At 39.2% G+C, this 22,249-nt stretch overlaps 1 protein-coding gene across 2 annotated transcripts in view; it reads right to left on the reverse strand.

Moving 5' to 3' along the window:
• The window catches only part of LOC130929743 (mitochondrial adenyl nucleotide antiporter SLC25A24-like), a 54,638-nt gene continuing 32,389 nt past the window's right edge, over positions 1 to 22,249 (reverse strand). The window contains exons 3-10 of one of the 2 annotated variants that reach the window (XM_057857183.1): positions 20,016 to 20,103; positions 15,849 to 15,960; positions 11,549 to 11,707; positions 9,788 to 9,940; positions 5,451 to 5,558; positions 3,674 to 3,841; positions 3,452 to 3,602; positions 1 to 488 (exon numbers count right to left, since the gene is read on the reverse strand). In XM_057857183.1, coding sequence (XP_057713166.1) covers positions 307 to 488; positions 3,452 to 3,602; positions 3,674 to 3,841; positions 5,451 to 5,558; positions 9,788 to 9,940; positions 11,549 to 11,707; positions 15,849 to 15,960; positions 20,016 to 20,103 — 1,121 coding nt within the window. In that variant the 3' untranslated portion in view covers positions 1 to 306. The remainder of the gene's footprint in view (positions 489 to 3,451; positions 3,603 to 3,673; positions 3,842 to 5,450; positions 5,559 to 9,787; positions 9,941 to 11,548; positions 11,708 to 15,848; positions 15,961 to 20,015; positions 20,104 to 22,249) is intronic. The other variant, XM_057857182.1, reaches the window with a different exon arrangement.

A 22,249-nucleotide genomic window follows, 5' to 3' on the forward strand; every position in this document is an offset into this window, starting at 1 on the left:
ATGAAGACAACCTGTTTGTTTTTTTATTTCACAGTTTTATATTTGCATTCACGGACAGTTCAGTTTCTGGAGTCAAGTATTGTATGCACATCGTGTACATTGGAGTGTCTTTCTCAGCAGCAGGAAGACAAAGAAGCATGCTTGAAGTATAAATAATTGCGTTAATAACAGACCATCCTTAGTGCAAAACAGCACATCTGTCTGACCGCAGGGGACCAGTGTAAGCTGGTGGAAGTCATGCCACGCTATGCCAGTCATCTCAGGACGTCCATTTTGATACATTGTCCACATGCTTCGCTTGCAGTGTCATTTGCTCATTCCCAAACCGATCTTCATGTACTCGTAAACGACGTAGCTGATGCTGACGGCCGGAATGACTTTCATAAAGTTGGGTAGGATTCCTCGGTAGAGTCCGAAAAAGCCATCTTTGGCTGCGATATTCTTTAGTAGGGAACTCATGGTAGGTTGGTCTGAGGCATTCTGGGACGCTGAAGAGAAATACAGTGATTCATTCAGATAGTTGTATGAAAATGTGACTTTAAGCCATTCCTGTAAATGTATTTGTATTCAACTGCAATCACATTAAATTGATTGGACAACTGTAGCCGTCAATGGCAGCTAACGAGTTCAAAGTGAGGTCAAATTAATGTTATCTGGAAAGGTTAGAGTGGATTTTACAGTGGTATGAAAAAGTATCATGAACCTTTTGGAATTTCTTACATTTCTGCATAATATCATCAAATGTGATCTGATCTTTGTCAAAATCACACAGATGAAAAAACAGTGTGTGCTTTAACTAAAACCAACCAAAAACATAGGTTTTCGTATTTGATGAGGATAGTATGCAAACAATGACAGAAGGGGAAAAAAATAAGTAAGTGAACCGTCACATTTAATATTTTGTGGCCCACCCTTTGGCAGCAATAACTTAAACCAGACGCTTCTTGTAGCTGCAGATCATTTTTGCAGATCAACCAGGACTAATTTTGTCCCATTCTTCAAGACAAAACTGCTGTAGTGCAGTCAGATTCCTGGGATTTCTGGCATGAATCGCTGACTTTAGGTCAGCATCTCAGTGGGATTCAAGTCTGGACTTGGCCACTCCATAACGTGTATTTTGTTCTTATGAAACCTTTCTGAAGATGATTTACTTCTGTGTTTTGGATCATGGTCTTGTTGCAGCATCCCTCCTATTTTTAGCTTCAAATATCTGAAAGACGGCCTTAGGTTTTCCTGCAAAACATCCTGATAAACCTTTGAATTAATTCTTCCATTAATGATTGCAAGTTGTCCAGGCCCTGAGGTAGCAAAACAGCCCCAAATCATTGATGCTCATTCCACCATGCTTCACGGTGGGGATGAGGTGTTGATGTTGGTGAGCTGTTCCATTTTTCCTCCACACATGACGTTGTGTGTTACTCCCAAACAATTCAACTGTGGTTTCATCAGGCCACAAAATATTTTGCCAAAACGTCTGTGGAGTGTCCAAGTCCCTTTTTGTGAACATTAAACGAACAACAGTGTCTTTTTTTAGACAGCAGTGATTGCTCCGTAGAGCCCTCCCATGAACACCATTCTCGGTCATAGTTTTACATATAGTTGATGTGTGCACCGAGATATTGAACTGTGCCAGTGATTTCTGTAAGTCTTTAGCAGACACCCTAGGGTTCTTTTTTTACCTCTCTGAGTATTCTGCGCTGAACCTTTGGCGTCATCTTTGGTGGACGGCCACTCCTTGGGAAAGAAGCAACAGTTCCAAAGTTTCTCCATGTCTAGACAACTTCTCTGACTGTCGAGTGATGAACATCCAGACTTTTAGAGATGATTTTGTAGCCGTTTCCAGCTTTATACAAATCAACAACCTTTTTTTGCAGGTCTTCAGACAGCTCTTTTGACCGAGCCATGATGCACATCAGACAATCTCTCTCCCTGTCTCTCGCTCTCTCTCTCATCAAAACAGTTCTTACCAGGTGTGTGTTTTACAGTGGGCAGGGCAGCTTTAAACCACTTGTCAGTGATTGGGCACACAAAGTCTCCTTAAGCAGAGGGTTCACTTACTTATTCTTTCCCCCTTCTGTCATTGTTTGCATATAAAATATGATAACCTATAAATGTTTTGGGTGGTTTTAGTTAGCAGACAATGTTTTTACATTTGTGTGATTTTGACAAAGATCAGATCACATTTGATGGTGATTTTATGCAGAAATGTGAGAAATTCCAAAAGGTTCATATACTTTTTTATACCACTGAAAATACATTAACACCTCCATAAAAATAAATAAATAAATACGAAAAAATTGGGTTGGGGGGGTGCGCTCCTTCGGGGTTTTTCACTTATCGCGGCAGGTTCTGGTCCCAATTAACCGCGAAAAAACGAAGGATAACTGTATAGACCCTACCCACGTGACGTCACAACTCCTTCCTCCTGACTGGTGCCGCCCACTTGTCCGTCAACACATCATGTTTACCTGTTACGGCTACGTACATTCCTCCTATTTACGACGTGTTTTTCTGCTCGTTAACATTAATAATCAAAATGGTGAAGGCGTGTGTGGCGGTCGGTTGCAATAACAGAGAAGATAGACGGAGAAGACGGAGAGACTTGAAGTTCTACCGGATTCCGAGAGACCCGGAGAGAAGAGCGCGAGATGGGCTGCTGCAATTCGACGAGAAAACTGGGCTCCAAACGATTACCACAGATTATGTAGTAGTCATTTTATATCTGGTAAGATGCATTTAATATATATTTAGAGGGTTTTGGGCTGACAACCACAATTGAGATCATTGCTAGGCTAATCGCCGACAACATACACGTATGTATGTAGTGAGAGTGCTATCGCTAAACCATATAAACATTAAAAGCCCTAACTCCATTGACAAACGACATGAAATACATTAGACTTGACAGTGGATGTTAGCAATAACAAAAGATTTTGAATTGAAAATTTCGTAACTCACCTTTCCAAGCACATGACAGATTCCTGCCGAATTTCCGTGGACGAGGACCTGTTTCACCCAACCAGCAACGAAGTATTTATAAGCCTCCAAGCTCTTAAAGTTTTTCAAACTTTCGTGAGAATAGGCTGATTTTGTGTGGACAAGATAGTTGTACATATCAGGGTTGCTAGCAGATGTCAGGCAAATACGGCGGAGACAGCGGGTCGAAAAACATCGATTTAGGCATCAAATATGGATCTGGCGAATGGATAAATTGAAGCTTTTCCACATAACGCCTTTTATGCAACGCATCAAGTGAGTTTACGGCATCCGAAAGCACCGAGTCTTCCATGAAATGCATTATAAATTGCTCGATCAATTGAGACCATTGATAATACAGACACAAAATGACGGACAAGGGGGCGGAACCATACAGCGAGCACGTGATTTTGTGACGTCGGTGGGTAGGGTCTATAGTCACACCCCTAGAATACATTGCACCAGTTTAGTTCACCTCTTGCTTGCATGCGCGTGCGAACGAGTGCAAGTGGATAGCTGGCCAGCATTCCGCAGGTACTAGATATGGTCCCGCATCCCAGCAACACGAGAACTCCCGGATTAGCCGAATCTTTGGTGTGGTACGACAGCCACGTGTTCTTGAGACTCTGCAAAAAAATGCATGAAAGGATCACCGGAGGAAATTGTTCAGAAACATAATGTGGTCCAGTCTACATACCTCATACACTGCGAGGTCAATCCCAGCGTATGGAATAATACCAAGTAAGTTTGGAATGTAGCCCTTGTAAAAGGCCTTGACACCCTCTTTTTTCAGGATGGTCTTGGCGCAGTCAAACATTCCGGAATATTGGCCAGTTTTTCTCAGTGTTAGTCTCGTCTTTAGTACCTTGGGGAATAGGATGCAAAGCAAACATGAAAAACTGCACATACAGTATACTGCTGCACGAGCTACCACAACATTCTCTTCCAATGCTACACTTATGCAGCATACAGTTTCGGATACAAAGTATCACAATACAGTATAGACCCTACTCACATGACGTCACAACCACGCCTCCGCGCCGAGTTGTCCGTCAACTCGTCGTGTTGACGCATTACCGCTACGTAAATTCCTCCTATTATGGCGTGTTTTTCTGCTCGTTAACATTAATAATCAAAATGGTGAAGGCGTGTGTGGCGGTCGGTTGCAATAACAGAGAAGATAGACGGAGAGACTTGAAGTTCTATTGTATTCCGAGAGACCCGGAGAGGAGAGCGAGATGGACTGCTGCAATTCGACGAGAAAACTGGGCTCCAAACGATTACCACGGATTATGTAGTAGTCATTTTATATCTGGTAAGATGCATTTAATATATATTTAGAGGGTTTTGGGCTGACAACCACAATTAAGATGATTGCGAGGCTAATCGCCGACAACATACCGTTTCAAATTCAAGAATTCTTATTTCTTCCACCATCATTACATTTTGAATTGTATTTAGCTGGTACCAAGTGAAAGAACCTGGCCTCGTCTGCGGATCATCAGTTAAACAGGTGTGTCCAAACCTTTTGCAAAGGGGGCCAGATTTGGTGTGGTAAAAATGCGGGGGTCTACCTTGGCTGATTTTCATAGAACAATATGTTTAAACAAATTTTAGCAAGCCCTTCTGTTTGCACATTTGCTTTATTATTTTTTTAAATTCATAATTTCAACAGTCTCGTCTTTGTGGCGTTCTCTTTCGACACTCGGGCTCTTGCGAAATACTGCTGCTGTGAAATTAAACTAGCTGCAAGTTGCTATAATTTTTCGCTGCGTATCTTCCCTGTAATGTTGTCGTGCATGTCAGCGTGTCTTGTTCGGTAATATCATTATCGCGTCACATCGAACTCTTTGAAAACAGCGACTGTCTCTTTGCAAATGAGGCAGACACAGTTGTTGCGTGTTTTATTGAAGAAATAGTCCAATATCCACCTATCCTTGAAGCGTCGGCCATCGCAGTCAACTTTTTTTTTTTAATTGACTGTCACAATTTTAGAAAATTGGAAGTCAAGGGTCACACGGGGGTAATGTTGCTTAGAGTGCTGCTCTTAAAGTTTTTCAAACTTTTGTGAGAATAGGCTGATTTTGTGTGGACAAGATAGTTGTAGATATCAGGGTAGCAGATGTCAGGCAGAGAGGGCGAAGACAGCAGGTCGAAAAATATCGGTTTAGGCATCAATTATGGATCTGGCGAATGGATAGACTGAAGCTTTTCTACATAACGCCTTTTATGCAACGCATCCAATGAGTTTACAGCGTCTGAAAGCACCGGGGCTTCCATGAATTGCACTATAAATTGCACGACAAATTGAAACCATTGAGAATACGGATAAACAATGACGGACAATATGGCGGCCGGATACAGCGGCACGTCATTCTGTGACGTTGGTGAGTAGGGTCTATATCACAGTTTCGATATATTGTCACACCTTTTCTGACAGCGACTGATGAGTTCATCAACATTTTAAATAATACCTCCATAGGGTAGATGGCAGTCTGTGCAGTCGCGCCAGCCAGAGAGCCAGACAGAAACCTTTTGTGCGTCTCAATCTTTTCGCCTTCTGATGATAACAACTTCTTAAACTGCAACAAAAGAAATGTTGTCCTATTACTGTACCTATCTCCATAATACAGGTAGTCCCCGAGTTACGAACAAGTTCCGTTCCTGCGTTGGCGACGCAACCCGAATTTTCGTGCTAGTTGGAATTAACCCTTTAAAAATTCAAAATAACTATCCAAAAAGTCCAATAGTATTGTATTATGTTTACTGATGGTGGATACAGTGCCCTCTGGTGGCAACATTGGGACTGGCTGGACTCTCGCCTTGTATTAACTGAGAAGCACACTAGTCTGATAGAACTAAAGGACAGCTGCGCTCTGGTCTGCTCCACACAAGGCTGTAAGTTGTTTCAGCTAATATGTTTGTGTATGCATTTGTAATTAAGTTTACAGCTACAGTTTATGGAGTTATTTGTAAGCGATTTGCTATGAGAATTGCAAATACCTTAGCATTTATAGCATTTAAGATAGCAGACTTTTGTTGAGCAATTTAGGCTGATTTAATCTACAAAATTTTAGAGGCGTGCGGAATTTCCGATTCTTAGATTATCCACAATTCAGCCGTAGAAGATTCGACAACGATTCACAAACATCCAAATTCCGATTATTGAATTATACCAGGTAAAGCGGAAATAAAACACAGTCAGCGCGGTCTTCAGGACGCAATGAGGAACGGACCGAGAGTAAATATGTTCAACTCATGCTGCTAGATAAAAAAAAAACAAAAACAATAACACCTGACTGCGGCCGTCAGCCGCTACAAACAGCGCCCAGTTGCTAGTTGCTACAAACATACGGCAACATATGGCTATGGTAGATATCACATATATCTAGAACTAGTAGTGAAATGACAGACAACGGCCGTGTAAGATGATATACCAAGAACTAGATGTGTAATGACACACGCGCTAGTAAACAGGCGCCATCTTAAAGCAGTAGACTTCTCTAGAAGGCCTCTGTTGTAGCGAACCTAATTACTTTTTATCTAAAAAAACACAAAAAACAAAACCCAAATCGGCAAAATCTTGACTTGAATCTATCTTTAAATAATGAAACAGTTTTAAAACTTTCACGTCGAAAGTAGATAGAAGGGAAATTATGGACTAACGGGAGCAATTTTAACAACTTTAACGGTTGATTCACAACATTAAATCAATTTAATGTATTTTAAAGCTGCCGATACAGAATGGGGATTTGAGTATTTTATTTACTGTTTTTAACGGTTAACTTGATACCGAAATAATAGTTTGTTTAGCCTGAGAGGATTTTTGAACAATTTTGGAACTAGTGTACAAAACATTAAAAGCGGGGGTGGGGGATTGTGTTGCCTCAATAATCGATTTATAATCGAATCGGCGCTTCTGAATCGTAATCATAATCGAATTGTTAGGTGCCCAAAGATTCCCACCTCTACTAAATTTACATATTGATCAGATGAGATGGACGTTTGAACATTAATTGTTTTGTGTCAAGTGTTTTATTGTTAAAATACCAGTGGTTTTGAACATAAGTGTGCATATGCGTGTCATAGCTTTACAAATTGTTAAAGGGGAAGGAAGCAAAAAGCCCCAAAAAGCACAATTGCTTTGTTTGCTGTCTGTAAAGCTGAACTTCACCTTTAGTAAGGACAGAACATGTCATATTGATAAAGTAAAGTAAAAAATAAGATACTAAGTAAAGTAAAAAATAAGATACTCTGTGGTACAATAAGGTACTTTTTATGCGACTAAAAAACACAACTGGAGACAAAATGGTGACGAGACTCCGGCGTCGTACAGTCGAAATCGTTATGCCTGTATTTTGTTTAGTGATGTGGATAGTGGATACACTGCCCTCTGGTGGCAACGTTGGGTGTGGCTGGACTATCGCCTTGTATGAGAGAAGCAGACTCAGATGTCTGACATGGATAAACGATAGGTGCGCTTTGGTTTGCTCCAAATAAGGTTGTAAGTTGTTTCAGCTAATATATATTTGTGTATGCATTTGTAATTAAGTTTAGAGCTACATTTTGTGATGTTATGTGTGAGTGATTTGCTGTGAGAATTGTAAATATGTTAGAACTCGTAGCATTTAAGCTAGCTGACTTTTGTTAGGCAAATCGGACTGATTAAACCACCGATGTAAATATTGATCAGATTAGATTACACTTTGGAACACCAGTTGTTTTGTGTCAAGTGTTTTATTATCTTTGCAAAAAGACCCGGATAGTCTTATTCAGTTTTTTTTTTTTTTTTAAATGGATTTCTTCGGCGCGCCGCTCAGCCCGAACCGTTAGGCCGATCGGCACAGTTTGAATATCGAAACGACCGGAATTTTCCCGCGACGCAGGGAATTTTTCGAACGACCCCGAAAAATTTTCTCTAAACACGACCAGAATTTTCCCGCGACCCAGGGAATTTTTCGAACAACCCCGAAAAATTTTCTGTAAATGCCGATTTTTCAATTTTCAAAATGTATCTAGTCCTACAATTTTTGAACAAATCACATAATTTGGACATAAAAAATTCCGGGACAGTGAGGGGCGGAAAATTTGTATACAGAAAAAAAATTACGGTTCCCCGGAAATTTGCCAAAAACTTTCCCATTCATTTTTAATGGCGCCTATATGAGTCGATGCCATTGACAGCCATGGACGTCCAAATTTCCCATTCATTTTCAATAACATTTACTTTGTTTATTGCCATTGACTGCCATGTTTGTTGATTCTATTGATGCCAATGTACTTGGATTCCAGTGACGCAAATGTACGTCGATGCCATTGACGGCCATGTACGTCCAAAGTTCCCATTCATTTTCAAAGGCAAAAAAAAAAAAACAAATGTCCTCAAATAACAGGAAATGACCAGATATCAATATGACCTGATATGACCAGGACGCGCCCCCAAATGTCCCCAAATGATCTGATATGACCTGGACATTAGAGATGTCCCGATCGATCGGCATCCCGATTGATCGGGTCCGATCATGTCATTTTCAAAGTATCGGAATCGGCAAAAAAACATCGGACATGCCTTTTTTTAATATAAATTTTTTAATTAAATCGTTTTCTAATAGTATTTAACGTTACAGACATAATATGTTACACTCATCCAGAGTCTTTAGTTTAGGCTTAAGGTAGGGTTATCAAATTTATCCCGATAATGGTGGTAATTAATTGTTTTAAAAATGTATCACGTTAAAATATTTAACGCAATTAATGCATGCACTGCACGACCCATTGTCGCGCTCAATCTGTAATTGTGCCGTTTTACCTATATAGAGAGCTAAAAGGCAGCGTAAAATGAGTAGAGTGAATTTTAGAAGCCTTTGGAGCCTTTTTTTAATTGGCTAAAGCCTTACCATCCCTCTCCCTATGATTAGAAATATCGTGGGAAGCAATGTGGGGAAGCAAGGTAGTAATTGATCTTTTTCTTAACACCCTATGTTATTTCCCAACGCCGAGAAGATATATCAATTGGTAGCACTACCTTTAAGAATTACAAGTCTTTCTATCCGTGGATCCCTCTCACAGAAACAATGTTAATAATGTAAATGCCATCTTGAGGATTTATTGTCATAATAAACAAATACAGTACTTATGTACTGTATGTTGAATGTATATATTCGTCCGAGTTTTATTCATTTTTTTCTTAATGCATTGCCAAAATGTATATGATCGGGAAAAATTATCGGGAATGATTGGAATTGAATCAGGAGCAAAAAAAAGCAATCTGATCGGGAAATATCGGGATCGGCAGATAGTCAAACTAAAACAATCAGGATCGGATCGGGAGCAAAAAAACATGATCAGAACAACCCGACTGGACATGTCCCCAAATCAACAGGAAGTGACCTGTTATGACCAGGAGGTGTCCCCCAAATGTCCCCATATCAACAGGAAGTGACCTGTTATTGTCCCCGAACCAACCTGGGCGGGGCTAAGATCTGTATCTCCACACAGCAAAGACCCAGAGTAATTTCTCCATAAATTGCAGTTTCTAGTTGTTAAAATGCCACTCGTTTTGAACATAACTGTTACAGCTTTACAAATTGTCAAAAGTGAAGGAAGCAAAATGCTTTAAAAAACACAATTGCTTCGTTTGCTTCGAAGCTGAACAACTTCACATTTATTGAGGACAGAACACTTCATATTAATAAAATAAAGTAAAAAATAAGCTACTCTGAGGTACAACAAGATATTGTTTATGCAACTAAAAAAACCTGGGAACTACCTGTAATGCATTTTGAAAAATGTCATTTGAAAAGATAGCTACCTGCTCATATGCCATGAATTTAATGGCCGTCTCAGGTGCGATCTTTAGAACATTGATGCCGTTGCCTCTCCACAGTGACGTTATGCCTCCTTCTACGATCATTTGCTTGAAACCCTTTGCCAAGCTTATTTTGTTGGTTTTACTGGAGTGAACCTGTAATATTAAAAAAAATACAAATCATTCAAATGCAAATTGATGACACTTTTGTTTAGAAGTGCATTTGACATTAATTTTTTTTTTACATTATTTTTCATACCATTGGGTGCCATTTTAGTAGGTTGGCATGACAATTTGTATTGTAAGGGCCGAGAATGTTATTTTCTAAGCCATTTTAGCTCCTGTGCAAAAATGTTTAATTTGGCATACTCCGTTTGAACAGGGAGAGTGGCAGTGAATAAACCTTTGTTCATTCGCTGCCTTCCCCCCCACTTAAAACAGATTGGACATCTACTCGTGATAAACTCATTCCAATCCACAGCAAAAGGATGAAAATAGCTTGTTTTTCTGTTTAATAGTTGTTTTTTTAGAATATCTTGAATTTAAAATTGTGCACAGTGTGACATCACATCTCAAATTTTAGCGTCTGCAGGAGGATTTAACTTCCAAACGCGATTGCAATCAAATCAAAATACTAGTGCTGTCAAATCTGTCGCGTTAACGGGCGGTAAGTAATTAATTTTTTTAATTAATCACGTTAAAATATTTGCCGCAATTAAAGCATGCACAGAATGACCCGTTCATGTGTTGCCTCAAACTCTTTACAATGACGCTGTTTTAGCACATTGAGAGCGAAAAGGCAGAGAACTGTGAGTGGACACAGGCGTTCATTGGACCGCGCCTTTTATTGGCTTAAGCTTTGGCAACTCTTTCACAACAAATATAAATATTGTGGCGAACGACGTGGGAAAGAACGACAGGAGACGATCTTTTTCATAACACACTTAATTGAACTCAGAACATAATGTATACCATTTGCAGCCACCACTGACAGTCATGATTGCCCAACTTCCCATCATGCATTAGGGCGGAACAGTTAAGTCGCTACAGTATCATTTTGTGAAAGCACAACAAAAATAATGCCTTCCCAATCAAAATAGCTATGCAAAATACACATAAAACTTACTCAGAATTTGCCAAGGCTAGATGTCTAATTAATTTACAACTCGCCATTGACACCTTGTGGTGTATTTCAATCACTACCTTACGTAGTTAAACAGTGGAAAAAGGCAGGGAGCCCATGTGACGTCCCGTTCGGCGACGTCAACAATGGCAAGCGATTAGTTTATTTCTAATTGAAAATTTGACAAATTTTATTCAAACGAAAACATTAAGACGGGTTTTAATATAAAATTACTATAACTTGTACTCAATTTGATCTTTTAAGAACTACAAGTCTTTCTAGCCGTGGATCCCTTTAACAGAAAGAATGTTAATAATGTTAATGCCATCTTGTGGATTTATTGTTATAATAAACAAATACTGCACTTATGTACCGTATGTTGAATGTTTATGTCCATCTTGTGTCTTATCTTTCCATTCCAACAATAATTTACAGAAAAATATGGCATATTTTAGAGATTGTTTGAATTGCGATTAATTACGATGAATTAATTTTTAAGCTGTGATTAAATCGATTAAAAATTTTAATCGTTTGACAGCCCTACAAAATACACTTCATCCAAGGCTACGCTTCCATCTCTTCTGCATTAACTGTTCCAAATATTGGAAACCAAGCAGAGAGCTCCTTTTGAGCAGATTTACCTGCATGAAAACTTTCAATCTATCCAGAGGGGCCGTTCCCGTGCGAGAGACTGAGCCCGCCACGGCTCCCGCGACCAGTTGCTTCCACCAGCCGCCAGAGCTCTTCTCTTCTTCGGTGAACTCGTCAGGGATGGCGAGGCTGTCACCGATGTCCAGCACCTTGAGAGCACATCACCCACATAACTTTTTCACAACTTGAGACATTCATAAGTTACAACAACTTCCGTTTTTTGTGATGTCAACATGTCACAACAAATTACCTAACCGCACCTGAGAGACTATCAAACATCAAACTCGAGAATTGCCCTACCACCACACATGACTGTATCATAATTCAAAGCTCACTAGCAAATTCTACACTGTGAAGAAAAATAAACAACCCACACTCGAGCTGGTTGAACCCAGCAGAATATTTAGAGGGACAAGCGTTGTTTTGCCAAAAGCAAAAGCTTTGCGTCTAGTACCACGCGTGGTGCAGAGGTCATTTGAAGTCACGCGGTCCAGGAATGAGGAACGAGAATGCAGCACTGTCTGGTTTTCTAACAACACGCAGCACCTGATTAATTTTAACCAGTAATTCCCACTCACCAATGTACGATCAGAGATTTGATGGCTTTTGCGTTCAACTAAACAGCTCCAGATTTCACATGGAATAATACGAATGCAAATTTTTCCTTTACCAAATAAGGCTGTCTAATCTTAAATTATTCCGTATACTGTAAAGTGGAACCTTGGTTTTTCTGATGACTGAAATGGTTGTCATTGATGGTGAGAAACATCCAATCAATGGCGGACTGGCATACGGTGATACTGAGGATTTCCCCGGTGGGCTCGTGGGCAAATGAGCAGACCCTAAAATGAGCGCACCTGCGTGATCGAAGCATTACGGTAAATGCAGTGGGCAGCAAGGCAGTTGACTTCTGTGTATTCGCATTGTTCCCAACTTTTAAAAACACTCTAAAACATATAACTCTACCATTGTCATCATTTAAACATGAAATAAAGTGGCCTGATCTTAAAACCACTCCATCTGCATGTGCGCTGTCACGTCTATACAATATTATGCGATTCCCCTGAGTAACAGGTCGTTTTAGTAGACGGTAGGTTACAGTTCTCATTTTTGTGGCACTGTAAATGCACAAATCTGAATAAGTACTGGCTAAGGTTGGTGAATATTAGTAATGGACCTCTCCGACTACTCACCTACTCAAAACTATGCACTTTTACTGTCCCAAAATTTAGAACATTTAAATTAAAAATCCAACATGCACACTTTGATCAGGCTACAGTTCTCATTTTTGTGGTACTGTAAACCCACAATTAATCTCTGACTACTCCCATACTCAAAACTATAAATTTTTACTGTAACAATATATAGTAAATTCAAATTAAAAGTCCTACATGTCGATTTTGATCTGATTGCAGGTTACAGTTCTCATTTCTGTGGTACTGTAAATCCACAATAATGAGTACCTTCTGGCCAAAGTTGGTGAATATTAGTAGTGGACCTCTCTGACTACTCACAGACTCAAAACTATGCACTTTTACTGTACCAAAATTTAGAACATTTCAATTAAAAATCCGAAATGCATACTTTAATCAGGTTACAGTTCTCATTTTTGTGGTACTGTAAATCTACATTTCTTCTCTGACTACGCCCATACACAAAACTATGCATTTTTACTGTACCAATATATAGCAAATTTGAATTAAAAGTACTAGATGTTGACTTTGATCTGATTACAGGTTACTGTACTCATTTTTGTGGTACTGTAAATCCACCATTATGAATAAGTTCTGGCCAAAGTTGGTGAATATTAGTAGTGGACCTCTCTGACTACCAAAATTTAGAAAAATTCAATTAAAAATCCGAAATGCATACTTTAATCAGGTTACAGTTCTCACTTTTGCGGTACTGTAAATCCACAATTCTTCTCTGACTACTCCCATACACAAAACTATGCATTTTTACTGTACCAATATATAGCAAATTTGAATTAAAAGTCCTACTTGTCAACTTTGATCGGATTACAGGTTAGTGTTATCATATGTGTGGTACTGTAAATCCACAATTATGAATAAGTTCTGGCCAAAGTTGGTGAATATTAGCAGTGGCCCTCTCTGACTACCAAAATTTAGAAAATTTCAATTGAAAATCCGAAATGCATACTTTAATCAGGTTACAGTTCTCATTTTTGTGGTACTGTAAATCCACAATTCTTCTCTGACTACGCCCATACACAAAACTATGCATTTTTACTGTACCAATATATAGCAAATTTGAATTAAAAGTCCTAGATGTCGACTTTGATCTGATTACAGGTAACAGTTATCATGTGTGTGGTACTGTACATCCACAATTATGTATAAGTTCTGGCCAAAGTCGGTGAATATTAGTAGTGGACCTCTCTGACTACTCACTGACTTAAAACTATGCACGTTTACTGAACCAAAATTTAAAAAATTTGAATGAAAAATCCGACATGCATGCTTTGATCAGGTTACAGTTCTCACTTTTGTGGTACTGTAAATCCACAATTCTTGTCTGACTACGCCCATACCCAAAACTATGCGTTTTTTACTGTACCAATATATAACAAATTTGAATTGAAAGTCCTACCTGTCGACTTTGATCTGATCACAGGTTACCGTTATCATGTGTGTGGTACTGTAAATCCACAATTACGAATACCGGTAAGTTCTGGCCAAGGTTGGTGAATATTAGTAGTGGACCTCTCTGACTACTCACTTACTCAAAACTATGCATATTTACTGTACCAAAATTTAGAACATTTAAATTAAACATGCATACTTTGATCAGGTTACAGTTCTCATTTTTGTAGTACTGTAAATCCACTGGCCACGGTTAGTGAATATTATTAGTAATGGATCTCTCTGTGGTGCTGACTGGACGGCTTCCAACATCGTCCATTAAAATCGTCATTGACTCCTGGGCCACTCTGCAAAATTTATTCTGTAACTCGTTAAATGTTCATAATCCGATTACTCGATAATTCGAACTAACCAATTTACAGATTAATCGATTACCTAAATCACACCTTACAAAAGCTAAATACTATTTTTTTTCTCGTCTTCTGGATTAAATGGCACTTGGAACTTCATCTAACAATATGTAAAAAGATTTCAACAAATAGCAAGGCCTCATCTACAAAAGCAATAACAACCCTCCCGGCTACCAAGTTACCACCGAATAAAATCACAACAAACATTGCAGGCAGATTTCCAAATCTTGTTAAATCTGCAGTGAAAGTGCGGTAGCTGCAAGCGACCTGATACTTTTGCGATTATCTCAAGCACCATACCGTATATAGTGACAGACCAGGCACTCAACACTTAATTTGGATTAAGACCGGGTGAGAGTGCTCCAGCAGGCCTGACCTAATTATTTTCGACAGCCGGACTTTCAAAGCAACGGCCAAAATGTTACCGTGCAGAACACAATCCATAAAATCCATAGCAGGTCGACTACTGGAGAGCACGTGACTTGATTACACTGCGAGTTGATTGAATGCGCCACATACCAGAGTGAACATTTTATTAACGTGTGTAGAGCCGCAGCTATCAATTATATTAGTAGTCGATTAAGCTATCAACTAGTTAGTTACTATAATCGAGTTATCGGATTAGGAACATTTAATGTGTTGCAGAATAAATGTTAGGAGATGTCAAACAAAGGCTTGCTAAGATTGCACTTTCGAAAGAGCATTAACTGCGAATACAAAATAAATTTCCTGAGTGTTTCTTCAAACAATGCAGGATTGCACTTTCATTTCAAAATAAATTAAAATACCTGAGCTTAGCCTCAAACAGTATAAAAAAATAAATAAATGAGGATATAAGTCCAACAAAAGAACAATTTGCTAACTTGGCTAGCATATGTCTGCTAGTTTAAATGCTACACAATGCTAATGTTTTTTTTTTTTTTTTTTTATTTCAATGCTCTTAACTCTTAGCTCTAAACTAAATTTCGAATGCGTAAAAAAAATATTAGCTTGAACAAAAATGTATCTCATGTTGGTTTTAACAGAGGGCAGCTAGATGCAGCCATATTAAATGAGTTATGTCATATTCACTGTTGCCACTATAGGGGAAATCAACCCAACCTAAATCAATCAAACTAAATGCAAACACTTTCAAAACAAACCATTACAACGTCCCTCTGTTTAAACTAATCCTCAAAGCAGCTAAATTTGATTCAAAGCTTTTTTCTAATTGAATTACTCGAGTTAATCGATTCATCGTTGCAGCACTAAACGTGTGCGTGTAAAGGAGAGGTTACCGAAGAGTGTTTCCAGTAGCGTATGATCTCCTGGAGGTTGTGAGCGGGGTGAAACAGGAAGTGTTCCCGCCACTCGTTCCAGTCCACCATCATTGTGCCGTCAATGTCCATGCTGGAGCAAACGCACAGACAATAACCAGTTACAGTATGTGTTATATTTACACTTGCATATAATTTCAATTAGAGTTGTCTGATAATGACTTTTAAACCGATAGCCAAAATCGTGATATTGTCCAACTCCAAAAACGCCGATACACATATTCTTTTGGCAATGCCATTGTATATGGGGGTAACACAGACAAGACTGAAAAAGCAGTTTCTGCTCTTGCACCCCTCTTTAAAATAAAGTGCTGTATTTTAAGCCAAAACAACTGTTGTGTTTGATAGAACAATATGTCTATATGCTGCCATAGCAGATTCATGGCGCATTAAGCCGCCAAGCTATTTTAAATTTGTCTGTTTTACCCTGAAAACCTCTGTTTACAGACGTCACGCAACCGCTTTTGTTTCAACCCACCCATAAAACGAAGGTAATAAATTTTATTATTCAAAATGTCGGTCGTTTTTAGCTTTGAATCATTAATTGATGTCTCATAAAAAATGACTTTAAAAAAGTATTCACTCATATATTTTGAACTTTTAAACAAATTATGTTACAATGAAAAAAATGGCGTCTGTATAAAAAAAAAAAAAAGTCACGGACATCCACCTCATAACTATCGCTTAATTGTATTTTTTTTGTGTTACCGTCGCATTTTCTCCGATATGTTAGATAATAATCGATCAAAACAAAGAAAAATTGAAGATAAAAAAAAAAACGTTTAAAAGGGTACATATATGAAAAAGAAAATCTCAACCACTCCATGATGTCTGCGATTTCTGCATCGCGACCCTTGTTATACTACCATGTTTCATCCATAAAATCCCCCCAAAATCCAGCTGTGGGCATTCACAGCTGTGTCTTGACACTTTGTGATACATGCTACATGGAGTTTTTGGATCGAAACAAGGTAAGTACGCGATAATATCTCGTTAAAGTCATGGCGTCTGTAATTCTTCTCTTGTGTGCTCTTACCTCCAAATAGGGATTTGCTGTTTAAAAAAAAAACTATATTTTAAAAATGCCCTCCTGTTCAAAAATGTTCTTCCCCCAGAAAATTGACATTTTAAGCTTTCCAATTATGTATCACACGTGCATATCTAACAATTTTGAAATTTGGACAAATTGGGGGTCTCAGAGTGGAACTTCAAGTCACATAAATGTTTTCCGCCATATACACTACAGTTCAAAGTTTGGGGTCACTTAGAAATTTCCTTACTTTTAGGGAAAAGCACTGTTTTTTTTCAATGAAGATAACATTAAACTAATGAGTAATACACCCCATATATTGTTAACGTGTTAAATAACTAATTTAGCTGCAAATGTCTGGTTTTCAATGTAATATCTACATAGGTGTATAGAATCCCATTTCCAGCAACCAGCACTCCAGTGTTCTAAAAGTACATTTTGTTTGCTAATTGCGTTAGAAGGCTAATGGATGATTAGAAAACCCTTGTGCAATTATGTTAGCACAAATGAAAACAATTTAGCTGGTTAAAGAAGCTATAAAACTGACCTGCCTTTTAGCTAGTCGAGTATCTGGAGCATCAGATTTGTGGGTGTGATTAAACTTTCAGAATGGCCAGAAAAAGAGAACTTTCATGTGAAACTTGACAGTCTATTCTTGTTCTAAGAAATGAAGGTTTTTCCATGCGAGAAATTGCAAAGAAACTGAAGATCTCCTACAACGATTTGTACTACTCCCTTCAGAGAACAGCACAAACAGTCTCTAACAGGATTAGAAAGAGAAGTGGGAGGCCCCGCTGCAAAACCAAGCAATAGGACAAGTACATTAGAGTCTCTAGTGTGAGAAATAGCCGCCGTACAAGTCCTCAACTAGCAGCTTTGTTAAATAGTAGCTGCAAAACACCAGTGTCAACATCTACAATGAAGAGGCGATTCCGAGATGCTGGCCTTCAAGGCAGTGTGGCAAAGAAAAAGCCATTTCTGGGCTTTTTCTTTGCCATTCTGCACTATGCAAAGAAAAAGCCATATGTGGGCTTGTTGACTGCACAAATCCGATTTTTTCCATGTTTTTCCGACTTGAGGCATTAACTTGACGGTCTGAACGTGACAAGTCCCATAGAAGTGGACCATTTCCAATCCGATCTAGGTCACTTTCGTATGTGATTTAAATTGATCTGGGCTACATTTTTCCAGAATGCGGCGGCGGTCTGAACCGTTAAGTTTCCCAAATCGGAATTCAAGCAGCAATTACAGTGCCTTGCAAAAGTATTCGGCCCCCTTGAATCTTGCAACCTTTCGCCACATTTCAGGCTTCAAACATAAAGATATGAAATTTAATTTTTTTGTCAAGAATCAACAACAAGTGGGACACAATCGTGAAGTGGAACAACATTTATTGGATCATTTAAACTTTTTTAACAAATAAAAAACTGAAAAGTGGGGCGTGCAATATTATTCGGCCCCTTTACTATCAGTGCAGCAAACTCACTCCAGAAGTTCAGTGAGGATCTCTGAATGATCCAATGTTGTCCTAAATGACGACTGATGATAAATAGAATCCACTATGTGTGTAATCAAGTCTCCGTATAAATGCACCTGCTCTGTGATAGTCTCAGGGTTCTGTTTAAAGTGCAGAGAGCATTATGAAAACCAAGGAACACACCAGGCAGGTCCGAGATACTGTTGTGGAGAAGTTTAAAGCCGGATTTGGATACAAAAAGATTTCCCAAGCTTTAAACATCTCAAGGAGCACTGTGCAAGCCATCATATTGAAATGGAAGGAGCATCAGACCACTGCAAATCTACCAAGACCCGGCCGTCCTTCCAAACTTTCTTCTCAAACAAGGAGAAAATTGATCAGAGATGCAGCCAAGAGGCCCATGAGCACTCTGGATGAACTGCAGAGATCTACAGCTGAGGTGGGAGAGTCTGTCCATAGGACAACAATCAGTCGTACACTGCACAAATCAGGCCTTTATGGAAGAGTGGCAAGAAGAAAGCCATTTCTCAAAGATATCCATAAAAAGTCTCGTTTAAAGTTTGCCACAAGCCACCTGGGAGACACACCAAACATGTGGAAGAAGGTGCTCTGGTCAGATGAAACCAAAATTGAACTTTTTGGCCACAATGCAAAACGATATGTTTGGCGTAAAAGCAACACAGCTCATCACCCTGAACACACCCTCCCCACTGTCAAACATGGTGGTGAAAGCATCATCGTTTGGGCCTGCTTTTCTTCAGCAGGGACAGGGAAGATGGTTAAAATTGACGGGAAGATTGATGCAGCCGAATACAGGAACATTCTGGAAGAAAACCTGTTGGTATCTGCACACGACCTGAGACTGGGACGGAGATTTATCTTCCAACAGGACAATGATCCAAAACATAAAGCCAAATCTACAATGGAATGGTTCAAAAATAAACGTATCCAGGTGTTAGAATGGCCAAGTCAAAGTCCAGACCTGAATCCAATGGAGAATCTGTGGAAAGAGCTGAAGACTGCTGTTCACAAACACTCTTCATCCAACCTCACTGAGCTCGAGCTGTTTTGCAAGGAAGAATGGGCAAGAATGTCAGTCTCTCGATGTGCAAAACTGATAGAAACATACCCCAAGCAACTTGCAGCTGTAATTGGAGCAAAAGGTGGCACGACAAAGTATTAACGCAAGGGGGCCGAATAATATTGCACGCCCCACTTTTCAGTTTTTTATTTGTTAAAAAAGTTTAAATTATCCAATAAATTTTGTTCCACTTCACGATTGTGTCCCACTTGTTGTTGATTCTTGACAAAAAATTACAATTTTATATCTTTATGTTTGAAGCCTGAAATGTGTCGAAAGGTTGCAAGGTTCAAGGGGGCCGAATACTTTTGCAAGGCACTGTACGTTAGCAAAGAGTGAAAGGCACAGAGGACGGCAGCGATGGAACTGTACATTGGCGTTAGCGCCTAGCTTGAACTCGGCTTTTAAGGAAGAGGCAGGCTTGACAACAGTCGCTGAAATCCGAGTTACATCGCCAGCTCGGGAACTCGCTCGTAAACCAAGTACTACCTGTATTTTCATTGTCGTGTAAATCAAAAAGACTTGTGTTAGTGAGCAAACCTTTGCAGGATTTTCAGGGCATCCACTTTGCTGATCTCCAAGCCCAGTTCTGAAAGGGACTGTTGAATCTCAGTGGCATCAATACGCCCTAACGTGAAGACAACAGTGAAAGCATAAAGAGTATTAGGGATTTTGTTTAAAAAATATAGATACAATAACATAATTTATTTAAATTCAAACAATAAGGTTTCTAAGGTCTAAGTTGATCAATTTGAACAGTTTCTAGAATTTAATTAATGTAAATCATTGTAAAGTGGTACCTCTACTTATGAACGTCTCTACATACAGAATTTTCAGGTTAAGACACGCCTCAACGGGAAAATATTGCCTCTTGTTACAGAGAAATTTCAGGATATGAAGGGTAAAAATACAGTATGGCTTGTACTCACAGCTCCCAGAGTTTACTGAATGTAACATACCGTATTTTTCGGACTATAAGTCGTGTTTTTTTTTCATATTTTGGCTGTGGGTGCGACTTATACTCAGGAGCGACTTATGTGTGGAATTATTAACACATTATGATATAATTTCACATGTTATTTTGGTGTTTTGCAGTGACACTGATGGTTTTGTAAAGTTGTTAGCATGTTCTTATGCTATAGTTATCTGAATAACTCTTTATAGCTATGGCCACGTTCGCGTTCTGCCTTTGGCAGTGTATGTTCAATTGTATTATTGACTTTTTTATCTTAAAATGGATGCATTTAGTTTGTGGCGCTTTCACGCCCACGTGAGGGCGCACTCGCACTTGTTTACGTGAAGAAGAGTGCTCACACGCCAGAAGAAGACGGACAGCTACGTAGCTCTGACTCTGAGTGAGTGAGTGGGCGAGTTAGCGAGAGAGAATAAACGACTGCGAACCTACTTTTATTGTTTATGCTTTTAAATCATCTATACAGAGGCAACGCCTGCGTGTATCATCTTTTCTGTTGTTGTTGTGTGTTTTCCACCCGCGATCGGACACTTAGAGCCAGTTGTGTGGTTGTTTGAACGATGTGCTAATGATAGCGAACGCATGCTAACCTGTTACTTATTACTAATAGTACCTAATTATCATTTATTTACGTTGATGCGAACCTGTTTTCTATCGAGGACCAAATTGATTCAGCAAATTATACGGACGTCCAGCATTGTCTTTTGGGAGTTCGCTGTATAGCCAGGACCGAGCCGTAACGTAGGACAGTATATTCACATTTCGTTGTTCATACACTGTACATTTATTTAGCATGTTGTTCTCTATTGTAGTTTTATATTAAATTGCCTTTCAAGATGACATGTCTGTTCTATGTGTTGGATTTTATCAAGTAAATTTCCCCCAAAAATTCGACTTATACTCCGGTGCACTTGTATATGTTTTTTTTCTCTTCGTTGGGCATTTTATGGCTGGATCGACTTATACTCAGGAGCGACTTGTAGTCCGAAAAATACGGTACTTATAGCTGCTCTGCCATTGGATATTGCCACGCATTCCTGGCATCCAATTGGCAAAGAGGGACCTCTACTGTATGTGTATTTGTGTATCCCAGCATCCTCTTCATTCGCCACTCACGTTCCAACAGCTTTACAGCCATGTATGTAAACTCTACTGATGCTAATGTACTTGGATTCCATTGACGCATATGTAAGTCGATGCCATTGGAGGCCATGTACATCAAAAATTTCCGTTCATTTTCAATGGCATTTACCTTGCATTGTGCACACAGATAGTATTGAGGGCCACGTATGTCAATTCTATTGATGCCAATGTACTTGGATTCCATAGACGCGTATGTAAGTCAATGCCATTGACGGCCATAAACGTCCAAATAGCCCATTCAGTTCCAATGGCATTTACATTGCATTGACATTCTTGTACACAGATGCCTTTGACGGCCATGTATGTCAATTCTATTGATGCCAATGTACTTGGATTCCATTGACGCAAATGTAAGTCGATGCCATTGACAGCCATGTACGTCCAAATTTCCCATTTTCAATGGCATTTACATTGCATTGTGAACACAGATGCCATTGTATGTCAATTCTATTGCTGCCAATGTACTTGGATTCCATTGACACAAATGTAAATTGATGCCACTGATTGACATGTACATCCATATTTCCCATTTCCCAATGGCATTTACATGGCATTGACGGCCATGTATGTCAATTCTATTGATGCCAATATACTTGGATTCCATAGACGTGTATGTAAGTCAATGTCATTGACAGCCATGAACGTCCAAATTGCCCAT

Source organism: Corythoichthys intestinalis, chromosome 14 (assembly GCF_030265065.1).
Source record: "Corythoichthys intestinalis isolate RoL2023-P3 chromosome 14, ASM3026506v1, whole genome shotgun sequence".
NCBI lineage: Eukaryota > Metazoa > Chordata > Actinopteri > Syngnathiformes > Syngnathidae > Corythoichthys > Corythoichthys intestinalis.